At 33.6% G+C, this 15,746-nt stretch overlaps 2 protein-coding genes across 3 annotated transcripts; both read left to right on the forward strand.

Annotated features, from left to right (window-relative positions):
- Window positions 1-5,498: 5,498 nt before the first annotated feature.
- On the forward strand, window positions 5,499-8,130 carry LOC108347022 (acid phosphatase 1). The gene is made up of 4 exons (XM_017586114.2): window positions 5,499-5,522; window positions 6,870-7,319; window positions 7,524-7,736; window positions 7,813-8,130. The coding sequence occupies exons 2-4, from the start codon at window positions 6,910-6,912 to the stop codon at window positions 7,988-7,990; spliced, it is 801 nt and encodes a 266-aa protein (XP_017441603.1). The 5' UTR covers window positions 5,499-5,522; window positions 6,870-6,909; the 3' UTR covers window positions 7,991-8,130.
- A 2,563-nt stretch (window positions 8,131-10,693) lies between these two features.
- Window positions 10,694-15,746, forward strand: LOC108346909 (uncharacterized). 2 transcript variants are annotated; one of them, XM_017585973.2, is made up of 5 exons: window positions 10,694-10,763; window positions 10,925-10,953; window positions 13,288-13,543; window positions 13,611-13,732; window positions 14,910-15,746. In XM_017585973.2, exons 3-5 carry the CDS (start codon window positions 13,294-13,296, stop codon window positions 15,063-15,065), a joined length of 528 nt encoding a protein of 175 aa, XP_017441462.1. In that variant the 5' UTR covers window positions 10,694-10,763; window positions 10,925-10,953; window positions 13,288-13,293; the 3' UTR covers window positions 15,066-15,746. The 2 variants fall into 2 exon arrangements, with proteins under 2 accessions (XP_017441462.1, XP_017441463.1); XM_017585974.2 differs by having other exon boundaries at window positions 10,704-10,820.

Below are 15,746 nucleotides of genomic sequence, written 5' to 3' on the forward strand. Positions count from 1 at the left end.
ACAACAACCCCCGTTTCCACTTTGGCAGATTAAACGCATGGGCTACGAAGAGGGATGTGACCAAGATTATGAATGAGCTCTTTATGTTAGGCTTAGTATGTGTTACTTTGTAGATTTACATAAAAACAAACACATAAACAGAAGATATAAAATGATCTAACAATCAACATTTGAAGAACTAGCCTAAGATTTAAGCAAACATTAAAGTATATTTTGAATAACCTAAATGTAATTCTAAAATTAAATAGATTTTTTGAGTATCGTTAAGAAATTCTGCAAAACTTCATTATAAAAACACATTTTTGGAAAGAGAAGTTTCGTTACTTAACTGAACTTCCATTAAAAGTTAGATTGGATTTTAACTATGGTAGTTAGAATTCTCTACTTTTACATGAAGGCAACATTATTTTATTCTAATTCGACACGATCGATGACAAAGACGAGTTCGCTCGACCACTTCCATGCATACTTGGTAATGAGTGGGTGGCTCACGTAGTCGATGAGTGAGTATCATTGGGTTTTAAGTGTCATTATGGGAAGTCTTATTAACAATCAAACTTCTCTTATTATTTTCTTTGGCATTGAGACCTGTGCACACTCTCGCACGAAGGAGACAAAACAACTTTTTTGACCGTGGGAGCAATCAAGAGGCAAAAGTTGTGCATCTTAAGAAACATTAGGATAAATAAATTAAAACAAGAGATAAGTTGTAGCTCCTAAGTAGACATGGATAAACTCACCTTCGGTAGCAATAACCAAGGTACAATAACCATCATGTGCGCATTTTTAGGTGCGATAATGACAATGATGCCTCTTCCATCCCCAACAAAAAAGAGGTTAGTCTTCTTAGGAGGAACTACTAAATTCTCTTGATATATTCCACCTTTTCATTTTATAATAAACCTTCTAGAAGTCAATGCAGGAGCACTTTGTATTGCTTCAGAGATTATAATGAAATTTCCACTTCTATCTGAAGGTACTATACTGTATCGTAGGTATGTCCTGACAAGGTTTGTTCATCCTACAACTACCCCTGCTTCCATTTTTCCATATTAAAGGCATGGGCTACGATGAGGAATGTGACAAAGATTATAAATGGGTTCTTCATGTTAAGTTTAGTAAATGTTACTTTGTAGATTTACATAAAAATAAACACATATAAGTAGGAAGGATAAAACGATATAACAATCAACATGTGAAGAATTAGCCCGAGAATTAAGCAAACATTAAAGTATATTTTGAATAACTTAAACGTAATTATAAAATTAAATCGATTTTTTGAGTATCCTTAAGAAATTATGCAAAACTTCATGGTAGATACACATTTTTGGAAAGAGAAGTTTCATTAGTTAATCAAACTTCCATTAAAAGTTGGATTAGATTGTAACTATGTTAGTTAGAATTCACTACTTTTACAGGAAGACAACTTTACTTTATTCTAATTTCACATGATCGACGATACATACAAGTGCACTTGACCACTTTTGTGCATATCTGATTATGAGTGGGTGGCACACGTAGTCAAAGAGTGAGTATCTTGGTTTGTAAGTGTCATTGCGGGAAGTCTTGTTAATAATCAAATTTATTTGATTATTTTGTTTAGCATTGAGACCTGCACACACTCTCGCACACACACGCAACACAGACATACATGAACACACACACTCATATACAACACACAAACACATACACACAAACACACACACACACACACACACACACACACACACACACACACACACACACACACACACACACACACACACACATATATATATATATATATATATATATATATATATATATATATATATATATATATATATATATATATAAGTGATCAACCCATGGTGAGCCGGGTCGGGTTGAGTTGGGTTACCCGTTTTGACCGCTCTAATTTTTTTTTATGCATGGGTATCATCTATTGATGGTCATAGTCGTTATTACATGATTTATCTTATGAAACATCATTTTAAGTATTTTTTATATATATTTTTATGTTTTGTACTAAGCTTAAACCTTAAAATAATATTGTTATTGAATGTTTTCAAAGTAATTTGGGTGTTGAGTACACTTTTAATAGACTTTGTGAATTACTTGTCAACTCTTCATCTTACTTATATTAATACTCTTAAAAAAAGAATGAAGTTGTTGAAAGAAAACATTTTCACATTCTTGAAAATTGGACAAAACCAAATGAACTTTCTACTTTTTTAGATTGTTGTGTGAAAATTGAATTTTTTTTATTAGTAAGAATTAAACATGTCTAAAAAATATAGAATAGTAAAAACTAGTTCATGCTTCGTGCTCAATTAAGTAAATCAGATCTATTGATTAACTTGCTAACTAATATATAATCTACCTTTAAATATAGTAGCTAGTGAGTTAAATATATTGATTAGTTTTTCATTATTGCTTGAGAATTTTGATTATGAAAGTTGAAAACTCTAATTAGTTTAATTTGTTTTTGGAATATGATTAGGTGATTAGTGATTTTGATTAACTATTCATTGATTACCCTATTATCAAATAACAATATATGTCAAAAATTAGACAATAATAGGTATTGAATTATTTTATGGATTGAAATGAATCCCTTTCATAAATTAAAACAATTGTTTGATGAAATGTTTAAACACTCATCACACTCAGATGGAGGTTGTGGTTGCTTTTGACCTTGTATTGTGATATGCTTACATAAACCTTTCGTATTAAAAATAAGAAAGAATTGGGTGGAATCCAAGAAGATGGTGCCACACAACATGTTTAAATGTCAAACACTTTCTTTCTTAGGAACTTTTTAGGTGTCGTGTCCCTCCATAATCATTGGCATAGAGTGAATCCGTTACCCACTAGTAATATAAATCTCTACCATTTTTATTCTAAACCAATGTCAAAGCTTCCAAATAGACCACTAATATTCCAATACCGACTTTAGTTGGTTGTTGAAGATCATACGAAAAAGAAGACAAGGACTTTTCTCATTGATTACAACCTATTTGGGATATACGCATGATCTTTATAATTTGGTCATCATTCGCGATAATCTTCATCACATGAAAATTCATTTCTATTGGTTCTTTCTTTTCATTTCTTTCTTATCTTAGTCAACTATAACCATTCACTTTTTTTACCATAAGTTGTTGGTTCAAATAAGGTACTTAAACTTGGATAAATTCATCAAACAAACTACATAAACATTTGTTAACCATGTTAATAATATGGGACGAGTAAGAGGTGTTGGAAGTTCCATTATCTAGTGCAAACTTCACTTTACATTTAATTTTGAGGTTGAATAAAGATAAATTTCACTTCTTAACAAGAGAATAACACAGTAGAGTTGGCATGATGCATTGCCCATGTGGCTTCTGACGCTATATCCACTGTCTAAACCAATGGTTAATATAACAAAATATGTTAACCTTACATATATGGAATACGATAAAGACATTACTATGGTGGGTTCTAGGAAGCCAAACGACATGTCTGGGGTGGTTGTTGACAAAGTCCATTGTCCCAAGCATTGAAATTCGCTTGTTTTCTGTTATTTACAGCCAGATACATGTCACTACATTCAATAACGCACTATTGTGTGGGAAAGAAAAAAGGACATGGAAAATGTGCAGAGAAGGTGCATTTCTGAGTCCATTTTTTCCACTGCCATAGGATTCTTTCATATTCCAACTCTGCTATTGCCTCCTTGCACATAAATTTCACAACCATATCAAATCACGAAACCAGCCCTTAACCACAGACACCAAGCAAATAAAATTTTAAAAATTAGTGAACAATGAATGTGTGTGATGACATTAAAAATATTATATCAAAGTGCACGTAATGTCATGCCATTAGGAAAGAAAATAGCACATTAAAATTAGTATCTGTGTTTTGAGTGCTTCTGTAATGTCCACCCACTGACTAATTTAAAATGTTATTTACTAGAATCATTATGATTTAAGGTACACTTAACTGTTTACTGAAAAACTATGTTGTGTTCTTTTTTTCTAAAAAAAAGACAGAAATATGTTATATATCTTTCAACAATCGAAACCTCTGTTATGTGGGTGTAGCTGTCAAATATATACCTGGTGCTTCAAGGTGTTTGATAATTTTGAAAAAGAGAGTGAAAAGTTAATTGCACGTTGCTGATTTAAAGGTAACAAAACTGTGTTTGCTATATGAGTTGAAGACCTAATCACTGATTGAGTTAGTAAAATAAAAGTAAAGAAGGAAAAATGATGAATGGGTATGTTAGTAGAATATATATATTAATGATGGTAGCTGTGGTTGAAGTCAATGGATTTGATGGTGTGATATGGATGAAGAAAAAAAGGCAAAAGACTTGGTCAGATGACACTTTTTTTCTCCGTATTGTCTGGTCAACGTCCATGCAGGCAAAATCCATAAAGAAAGCTTCCTCTTGATTTACTTTTCGTCTTGGTGACATCCAAGAACAAACAAACGACAGAGATATCCACCACCACTTTTGCTGGACTTGTCCTCGTCAATGCAAAACTCTTGCAACACCTCCTCTTAATGTTTAATCATTAGTCATTGAAGACCTTTAACAAAATGACTTGCTAAACTGCAAAGGGTGATCAGTAACAGTCCACAATATCAGAAGGAATCAGTCTTTCTAAGTTGAAACGACTCCTCCTCTTCGATATTCCTTCAGCCAGCAAGAATGGCACATAAACTTCACAATAGCTCGGTTGTTTCCTCAATATAGTATACGATTTGAAGAACAACACCCACAAAGCGGTGTTGATGCCAACAGACATCAATAGTGCGGACACGATCATGTTTTCAAGGAAATCTCAGAAATCAAGACAATGGTAAATAAGCTACTGCAGGAAACACAAACAATGAAAACAAATAATAAAATCTTTTTCAGATTTGAGTTAATGGTGCACAAAACACAACACGACAAAGAACAAGAAACAAACTTCGTAAGTAAACTAATTAAGGTTAAAAAACCCTTTTGGCTCATCACTTTATTTCTTAAATAATCTCTGTTAAGCCAGGTTAATTATCCCACTAGTTTAATTACCATGCTATCTTAGTCAAGTTGGTAACAAAAAATGAAAATTTTCACATCAGTCAAAGTTATCAGGGTTATGCAACAAAGAGAGCAAGTTCACGCCACCCTTGTACCTGTTGGTAGCTCTTCTGAAACGCCTTTACCAGCCCCACACCGGCGACACATTCTTGGTGAGAAGCAACTCCCGGAAATGCCGACGCCACCGCTGGAGTCGGAATACGATGAAGACATTAGTATAGTGGGTTGTAGGAACCTAAACCCAACATTTTCCTTTTCCTTCTCCACCATGGTGAAGAAGAGTTTTGCTCTCTGACGCCAACCCCACCCAATGAAAAGGAAACATATGTTAGTGGAAATTGCATATGCATGCATAATACTTTTCTACGCTTCTCTTCCCATACTCTTTGTCCTTTCTATATAAACACGTAAGATAGGTTTATCTTTGGTATCAAAATGGAGAATTTTGTCACACTTTGCAATTGTAAGAATCTTTACCTTTCTTTCTCCTTTTCTTATCACTGTCTGCTATAGCTCGCTCCCTTGCTTTTCACTCTGGTGTGGCTCATATTTGGCCACACACTTCCATTCTGTTTTCAACTCATTTCTTTAATTCCAAATGCAAACTGTCTATTGTTTTCTTCCTTGCTTTCAACTTGAATCATATATCTATTTTTTAGAAATATAAATCTGAATTTAAGTTTCGTGTTATACTACGCAAAAAGTTAATATAAAGACCAATAAATTCATTTATTTAATGTTTTGGGTTACAACGATGTCAATCACAGTGTTCTCTATAGTTAATCTCTTTGAAAAAGAAATCATATAATTTTTTTTTAATTATTATGTAAAAATGAAGTTTATATAATCTTATTACGAATTGAAGAATTAATTATAAGTGATTATTTGGTTGGATAAACGGGATAAAAAATTGATAAAGCAAATAAAGAATGGCTACAATATTTTTACACATCTTAATCAATTATATTGTTTTTTTTTTGTCATTGTCATGAGATTTTATTTATTTTTTTGAGTTTTTATATAATAACTAAATAATAAAATAAATATAATGATAATATATTTTTATCGTTCATTTTATCAACTAAATAATTTTCAACTAAACTACGAAGAAATCTCTTACCAACTTAATGCATGTTAATTGTCCAAGAATATATCTATCTTATTCAATGATGATCCTTTCTTTCTCTTTATGTTTCCATAAAAACTTCTTATTCCAAAATTATAAACAAAAAAGTTAATTTTTAAGATTGTTTCAATATGTAATATGACTAGTGTAGTAAAACATTAAAAATTCCATTTAAAAATCCAAACTTTACACTTTTACAACCTTACCCTGTCTTTTCAATAAACCATATTATTATTATTATTATTTTTTTTTTTTGAAGAAAAATATGATGTTCCTTGCACTTGTCCCACAACCTCAAATTCGGGGTCACATTGCATCTATGTGCATGTATTAATGTGTGTATCATCTTGAACTTCTCCCTTCACCTAATGTTGGAATCCTGACACACTTGTTCTATACCTAGTGAAATTCCCCCTCCCAACACCAAACAATCTAATTTTATTTCTTCAAGATACGGCCATGTTTGCTGAAATGACATGGCATATATTCTCTTATAAAAAATAATCTCATAACATAAACAAGTAATTCATTATTTTGAAGTGTTCTAAAAAAAGGAACTTCTATATATGTATATATATGGTATTGGTGGTGCTTCTACTGCAAGCCATTATCATGAATAATATTATATTGAGTGTGCACAAGAGATGTTTGTGGAAAAGCTGAGAAGTGTGTTGAAAGTTCCAGGTATAGTGTGACAGAGGAAAAAACACAGTGAGGTGGGTGAATGGCCGAGAGAGCAATGAGAGAGTTGTTGAGGGTGGTGATGGTGTTGATGTTACTGATGTTGGCAGCAGAGACAGAGGCAATGAGCAGCAGAAGAGGCAACAAAAGGGGTAAAGAAGAGTCATCTAGGTCTGGTGAAGGGGATTCAATGAGCTTTTGTCTGAGTTGGAGATTGGCAGTGGAAGCAAACAATGTGGTTGCATGGCCAACAGTGCCACCACAGTGTTCCCAATATGTGGAGACTTACATGATGAATGGACAATACGAAAGGGACCTGGATTTGATAGTGGAGGAAATATTGGGATATGTCAACCAAACATTGCTCCCTCCAGATGCCATAGATGCTTGGATTTTGGATGTTGATGACACTTGCCTCTCCAACATCTTCTATTACAAAAGCAAAAACTATGGGTATGTGCAGCGATTCTTCAATTAGTTTCATTCAAATTTGTGTTTCTAGCATACCTTTTTGTTTTCTTGCAAACCAGATATTGGTCTGTCTGAGAAACTAGATAAATTATTTCCTTTTGTCTTAACTTTGTAACCATCCATCAGTCAAAGCATGGATTTTTATTGATTCAAGGCTGGTAAAACAAGAAGTGGGTGTCTGTGCAGGTGTGATCCGTATGACCCATCTGCCTTTAGGAAGTGGGCCATGACAGGAAGGTCCCCTGCAATTTCTTCTGTGCTGAGATTGTTTAGCATTTTAGTAGACAGAGGGTTCAAAGTGTTTTTACTCACTGGAAGAGATGAAGAGAGTCTTGGTGAAGTTACCAAGAACAACTTGCAGAATCAGGGATTTGTTGGCTATGAACGGCTTATTTTGAGGTAAGAGAAATTGAATTTGCATGCATGCATTTGAGAATGTTGAGGCTAACTGAGAAGGTTGTGAAAAAAATTGCAGGAGTGCAGCATACAGAGGGAAAAGTGCAGTGAAATACAAATCTGATGTAAGAAAGCAGTTGGAAGAGGAAGGTTACAGGATATGGGGGAATGTGGGAGATCAGTGGAGTGATATTAAGGGAGACTATTTGGGGAACCGTACTTTCAAGCTACCAAATCCAATGTACTTTGTTCCATAATCTTACCATAATTAATTTTTGCATGTTTGAAGATGCCTAATGTTAAGACCACCCTCTTTGTTCATCTTTGTGATTACATCAAGTCTTATGTATAAGTTAGTAATTAGTATCTATGGAACCAAGTGTTCATTATGATTTTTTTTTTCTAGTTTTTCGCACTTATCTTTGATATTCATCTTCTGCTCATCACCAACTAATATGCCTTCAAAGGATCTACAAAGTTCAAAATCTTGAATGCAGAGTTAAAAGCATGGTGAATGAGACAGTGAAGTTATTTATACATTTTGGCACGTTATTGCTTTAATGTCAACTATTTTTAAGTTTTTAGACCAAAATAATTAAAGTTTCCAAATTTTAATTTTAATTTTGCATTTTAGATTAAAATTAAAATATTAAAAACATATTTAACTCGTTAATAAATTTATTTTTCATATATATGATATGCGTAATATTCCAAAATATAATATTAAACTATACATGAGTCATCACAAATTTAATAAAATAGAATCGTCAACAAGACAGAAAAATATAAAGTTAATTATAGTCATCTAAAATAACAATTTGAAACTATATACATTTCCACACAGTCTAAAAAGACCAAACATTTGTTGGTCCTCCCTCTAGACCCTGCTCTAATAACATCTCATCACTCTTTACTCATACCCACCGAAACTATATACATCCACACCGTCTAAAAAGACTAAACGTCTGGTGGTCCTCCCTCTAGAGTTTGCTTTACTAACACCCCATCACCCTTTGCTCACACCCACGTGATGATCATAACTAAATTAGAATAAGGAAACATAATAACAAAAACAAACAAAAGGGTAAGCCATATACAAAACAATTCATATATATTACATTTTAAACATTTCATACATAAATCATATATATCATAAATTAAACCAAATATCTTATCATGCAATGACCAAGACTGGACTATCTGGATTTAGTATGAATGCTAAGCTATGACAGGTTGTGCACTTGTGGTGGCCTTTATTGCTTTGCAAAGCCGTTGCCAATGGATTTCACCCTACCACACTCATAAGGTTAGTCTATATTGTGTCTTAGGTCATACGGGAAGCACCTCAACTAAGACCTCATGTTATTCTCACCACATGTGTCAATATTATACTTGAGAATGAATGATTAGTAGAGTGTTAGGATAACCCCCAAGACTAAGCTACATGCATTCATACTCACAATACTTGAAACCATCCAATAATAGGTTCCTCGTTAAAACCCATTTCCATGACTTTTCCATTCAATAAACAAGTAAACATACCACTTCATATATCATCATAACACTCCTAATAAAATATCACACATGCATCATACAAACCAAATCAATGCATCACAAAACACAAAACAGTCCAAAAATGAAAAACCCAAAAACTGGCTAAAGGGCGCTTAGCTCCCAAAAAGGGGCACCCAGGCACTGAACTCACTGGAATAGGGTGTTTGGGGGCGCTTAGGGCTAAACCTTGCGCAAAATTGGCGCCCAGTGCTACACCATGTTCTAAAATACTTTTATTTTGACTTTGGTGGCCCCTACACAAGTTTAAATGGTTCTTACAACCTCTTAGGCACTGAGAAACATCTAAAACTAGACATCTAACTCAATTTGACCACTCCAAACCCAAATTAGCCATTCTAAATTACCTAAACTCACTTCTACCACTTCCTACACCAATTTCAGCAAACTAAAGGCCTAGACAAGTCCTAAATGACTCAACTACAAACCACAAACTCTCATCTTCAACACAGAACTTCTACTTCACAATCTCACTACTCCAAACCTAAAATTTTATACTTTAAACAACCCAAAACACCATCAATGAACTACCCTTAGTTCTAGATCAGCTTTCAATCCATTCCCACTTCTAGTAAGTCTCAAATGACTCCGTAACAAACCTAAAACAGTTGTTTTCTTACAAACATGCCTATTTCACCAGCATAACATAAATACTAAAATGAGTACTTAATCAAATTAATACACATACAATCCCTAAACTTACATGACAATTATAAGTAAGGAATAAACGTCTAGGTTCCCTTACCTTAAAAGAATGCTATCGAGCTCCAAGAACACCTTGTTGATTGCTTGAAACATAGAATTTCTAGAAACACATACGAAACACCGAATTGGAAACGAAATGAGTCCTTAGAACCTCAAATTACAAGAGAATTAGGAAGGGAAACAAAAAGACGCATGTGGCGAAGAATCGCTTAGCAGAATTTCAAATTTGGAATGAAAAAGAAAAATGAGTCGAAACTTACTTGTTTATTCTAGAAATTGATCGGATAGATGTGAAGATTAGGAGTTAGAATTTTTAGAGAGAAGTGAGAGGAAGTTAAGAGAAAGAGTTGTAGAGAGATAATTAATGTTTTAAGTAATGAATAAGGTTAAAAAAATTTATTTATTTTATTGAATTATTTTAACTTAAAACATTTAGTCTTATTATTTTGAATCAATTATCCCTTCTAATACTTCATTTTCCAAGTTTTTACAATATTTTAAGACAACATAATATAATAATATATACAAATTTTCTTTAAATGCCCAATTTTCACTAAATATCGTAAATTAATTTTAATAATTTACTTTTTTTTTATAATTTATAAAATTATATATATATATATATTAAGCTTATAGTTTAATTTTAATATTCTAGTAAAGAATATAATTGAAATGAATAGATTGTGCAGTTCTAAGTTCTACAGAACAATAAAAATAAAAAGGAAGGCGAAACAAACAGTCCTTTACCTACAGGCAACAATTCTCTTGTTATTTCCTTCTTCCATCTTCTTCGCATTATTAGCATTCACAGTTATAATTTCAGTTACCCATTTTCTTCTTCAGTATCATTCTGCTATTTTTGTGTTTGTTCTTTTTGCTGTAACCATTTCGTCAATTTGATTATTGCACTGCAGCTACCTGATTCGCCACCCTAAACCACCAGGTAAATTCCTTTCATAAGCAATTTTGGTTTCGCTTTGCTATTGTAGGATGCTAAGCGAACCGTGAAACAAATCAAACGTGTAACTCTCTGTTCCTTCTAAATTCCAATGTCATGAATCTGTCGTTTTAATGTTACTTTCGTACTTCTCCCGTTCTGTACCGGTTCCACCTTCCGTTGCTTTCACTACCTCATTTATCACTTTTTTGTTTACTCTTAGAATGATAATTTGGCTGCCCATAAACTGTTTGATTAAATGCCAGCTTGGTTGACTGATTCAATGTAGTTGTTTTCTGCTCATAGTTTCCGGGTTTTTAGATTTTTTAGATATTTGCCATTTGTTTGGTGCTGTAATGTCAGGGCAGTTTTGTTAATTGTTCACTTGTTCCTCTGGTTATTATTACTTGGTGACTGTTTTCTGTTTTCTGTTTTCATACAAGTCCTCGTAACGCATATGCAACTTATTTTTTATTTGGTTGTTATTCTTTCTCTTTTTTTTTACACCAGTATATCACGTGTGTTTTATTTGTAAGTAGTATCCAGTTATTGTGAAAGCTGAAAATCTAGCTGTTTGGTTCTTTCATTAACTCGAGCAAATGGGCATCATCTCACAAAGCTATTCGTTTCCGAGTTCTATCCGAAGCTGTGTACCTGAACCTTTGTCTTGCACCCATGAAAGTTGAAGACATTTTCCATATTATTTGACTTATGATGAATAATTCTAACACTTAAACAAATTTGGTACATGCACATATTTTCGAGAGAGGAAATGTTTCTGTTATTTGGTATTGTTGTCTGTGATAGCCAAATGTAATGGAAATTTTCGAAACTATGATTGTGTGGTGTGAAATTATTGCATGGTCATTGACTCGTGCAGATGTTCTGAGCAGCATTTTCATGCACACTCTCGATAGCGCTGAATTTTTAATGATATTTATTGATCCATATAGCTTCCTTTCTATTTAACTTGAATATGGATGAATTTGGGAGATAACTGTCAGAGTTCTCTTTATTGTTTTTGGTGCACACTTTTCTTAATGGAGCTCAATTTCTTTCCCTTTCTTGCCATGGTTGCTATAATGTGGTGTACAATTTTACTCTAGGAAATGGAACTAGTGGTTATATATGATTCAATCTTTTATGTTTATGGTATGTTGTTGCGATAGTTTAAGGTGTTTCTAGTTGTGCTAAGGAATACGTAAGGTTTTGCATTAATCATCCTGGGAGTAAGTTTATGAATTGATCTTAGAAAGTAGATCTAGGCCTAATTTAACCTTACAAAACTAACTTGTAAAGTGAGGTTAACATTCATTTATATCTTATAATTTAGGCATATTTCTAGTCAGTGTGAGATCTCCAACACTCTTTTACATCAAAGTTTTGATATCTTGAGCATGGAACCAGATAATTGTAAGTGGTCCAATAGTGGTTGACATGATAGAGCCAACAAATTTTGTTAGGATAGATTATGATATCATCTTAGAAAGTGAATTTAGGCCTAACATAACCTAGTAAAACCAATTTGTTAGGTAAAGTTTGCATTCACTTATGTATTGAAATTAGACTATATATGTAATTGATATGAATCTCCAAAAGTAAACTTAGAACAATTTAGTGGTAATAATGCCAATCCATTTCCTTCTGGAGATCACTTTACATGTCACTAAAAAATAATTACAACCTTTAGAAAGGAGAAAAGATGAATTTGCTATTACTTGCTCCCAGCTGCCATTTCATGTATGCTTAACAATTCAATAATCTGCTACTATCATTGGAATTTGACTGCAATTGTTGGTCATTGCTGATAGCAGCACATAATTACAAGGAAATGTATCATTTCCTTTTCATACCCTTCCATATATGTTTTCTGCAACATAGACTTTCACAATCATATTATTTTCCACTGAACGAGCATCACTCAGTATCCCTTTGTGTTATTGTCAGTTATTCTAATTGGACATAAAATGTATTTATAGTTTGATGCGTCATGTTGAACACTTAAAAAGCATTGTAATTATTCTAAATTGGTCTTAAATAGTTTTGGTGCAACATTATATTTTTCGATTGCACTATGAAATTAGCATGTTTAATGCTGAAATTTTGCATTGTTGTATTTGTGTTGTTTACTATCCTGTAAAATTTCACTAAAATTCTGAGTATAGCTAGCAAAGATCTTGTTTTCTCGAATTATGATTGCAGTCTGCATCTCTGATAACTCAGAAGTTCACTATCTGGTGCTTTCTATGGATAGATTTATTTGAAGCGTGTATTATTAAGAAGAAAAGTACATGGGTTTCTTTGCTCTGCACGTGAATTAATCCTTTCTATTAAATGCAGAGAGAAATGGGAATTGCAGGAGTGCTAAGGAACATTGTTCGCCCTCTATCACTTGCATCATCAAGAACCTTGACCTCTCGAATGTGCAACAATGCTTCGATGGCCTTGTTTTGTCCTGTTTCGCCATCTCCCTGCAAACCTCCCCAGTGGACTCTTCCCCTTTTGAATCACTTCCATAGCTTGACAGACACTCGCTTCCCAAAGAGACGACCCTCTGATAAACCTCGTCGAAAGAGGGCCAGCCTGAGACCGTCTGGTGTGTGCATTTTTATGCTTTTGATTTTGAATTTGATTCAAATTTTGAGACAATTTATGTGGTTCAGGGCCTTACGCTTGGGTTCAACATACACCTGGCGAACCCATACTTCCAAATAAGCCCAATGAGGGGAGTGTCAAAAGGAGAAATGAGAAGAAACGCATAAGGCTGCGCCGTGCTTTTATATTGGTGCGCTCTCCCCTTACCTTGTGCAAATTGAATTTTGGAGACTTCATGAATGTTGAGTGTGTTTTTTGTTTACATTTGAAGAAAATGAAAACTCTTTTCTAAACGTAATAATGCACTGAAAAGAGGGAGGGGGATGGGCAATTGGAAATGAAGCTGGATGACACAGGATAGGAAAATTCATGGTACTTGCTGATTGTGTTAGAAATTTGTTATTTTGAATTAGTTTCATTTCATGTTGTAGGAGTCATCTTGTTTAATGATGAAGAGAATAAACCTAGTTGGATAAAGCTACTCTGTTTGTTGCTATGAGAGTCATCTTATTTAATGGTGAAGAGGACTGTTCAATATTCAATAAGTTCTATGGGATTTCTAGCAACGTAATTTTTAAATGTCTGTGTTAGAACTTCGTGAATGTGTATAGTATTGTTAGGTGAGTGAACAATTATGGGAGATATACAGGATCTAGTCATTTGTCACTAAAGCTCAAACAAGTCCATGTGAATCCAGTAATTCTTAGCCCTTGAAATTACTAACTTTTAGCCCTTGAAAGCATCTGTCTTTTTTTTTTTTTAATTCATGGACAGCACATTTTTTTAACTATATCCCTTTAGTTCTTTTGAGGACTCCATTCTGTCATTTAATCTTTTAACCTTCACGAACATGGGATATGAAAGGTACTATTATATTGTGCTAGAGTAGACTGTGTGCAAGTCTTAAGTACAACTATATTTGGTGGCAAGTTTATTGCTATTGAATGTCAAACAGAGTTCCATGGACAAAAACTATAGCCATAATAATCACCATTTGGAAATTCAAATTTTGTAAATGAGGTGAACTTTTGTCTGTTTAACTGTATTAGACCATCATGTGCTTATTCATTGAAAATAACTCTGGAATTTATCGGGATTCTTTGGCAAATAATTTACTATCAAGTGTCAATCAAAGTTCTAAATTTGTTAACGCTAACTGGAGTTGGTTATGATCGTTTTTATCTGTCAGTAGGTGCTTATTTTTAGCTATTAAGGAGGTTTGAGCGGTTTTTTTTCAGAACTTACCAAAATACCGGTGTTGTGTTTGAATTGATTTTTTGTTTTGTAAACTAGAAGTTTCTCTAGCTATGCTATCAGTCCAAATATTTGTATTGGAATAAATGTTGAATGTGAACTCTTGCATACAGGCGGAGAGGAAGAAAAGGAAAGCTCAGCTGCAAGAGGCTAATAGGAAGAAAAATATTCAGAGGGTAGAACGTAAAATGGCTGCAGTTGCAAGGGAAAGGGAGTGGGCAGAAAGACTGGCTGAGTTGCAGCGACTTGAGGCACAGAAGACAATCTAATGGAATTTGTTAGGACCTATCTGCATTTGGTAACACTGGTTGTGCACTCTATACACTATTTCTATATTTTCATTATGTTCAGAAACATGAAAGTCTGAATCCCCACATTTTGTTGTTGAAAGTGAGGCTGACATTTTTTTCTTGAAACAAAGATGAGAAAAATAAAAGAAACCTGGTGTGGGTAGATCAGTGTGCACATGCTAATAAATTTAGAGTCTACAACATTAGGGTGGAAATATCTGTTGGGAAGAATAATGAGAAGGAGCGAGGAAAGTAGAACTGGATTTGGTGTGATGAAGGGCATCCAAAGGAAGGTGGATGGAAGGGGAGGGCTTATCCAGAATGTATTATCCATTTTGGCATATACCTGGACCAAGTCTCTCCTCGTGATTTCATTTAGGTCTGCTCAGACCAACCACCATAAAAGATTGAAAGGAATACAAAGAGAGATTCAGAGCGAATATTCAAAGGAAAGGAATAGAAATAGAAACAGATTTTGAGTTCCAAGGTTGAAATTATTTAGATGAAGGGAAAGAAAGTAGAAAATAAAAATTTAAAAAGTAACAAAAAAAATTCATACATGCATTTAATATCTGTATGAAACTAAATTCCATCGGTCTCTTACACTGTAGCAGCTTTACATTTTCCAAATTGGAATAGAAATCTTTGAAGGATAATCAA

This window comes from Vigna angularis, chromosome 9 (genome assembly GCF_016808095.1).
Source record: "Vigna angularis cultivar LongXiaoDou No.4 chromosome 9, ASM1680809v1, whole genome shotgun sequence".
NCBI classification, from domain to species: Eukaryota; Viridiplantae; Streptophyta; class Magnoliopsida; order Fabales; family Fabaceae; genus Vigna; species Vigna angularis.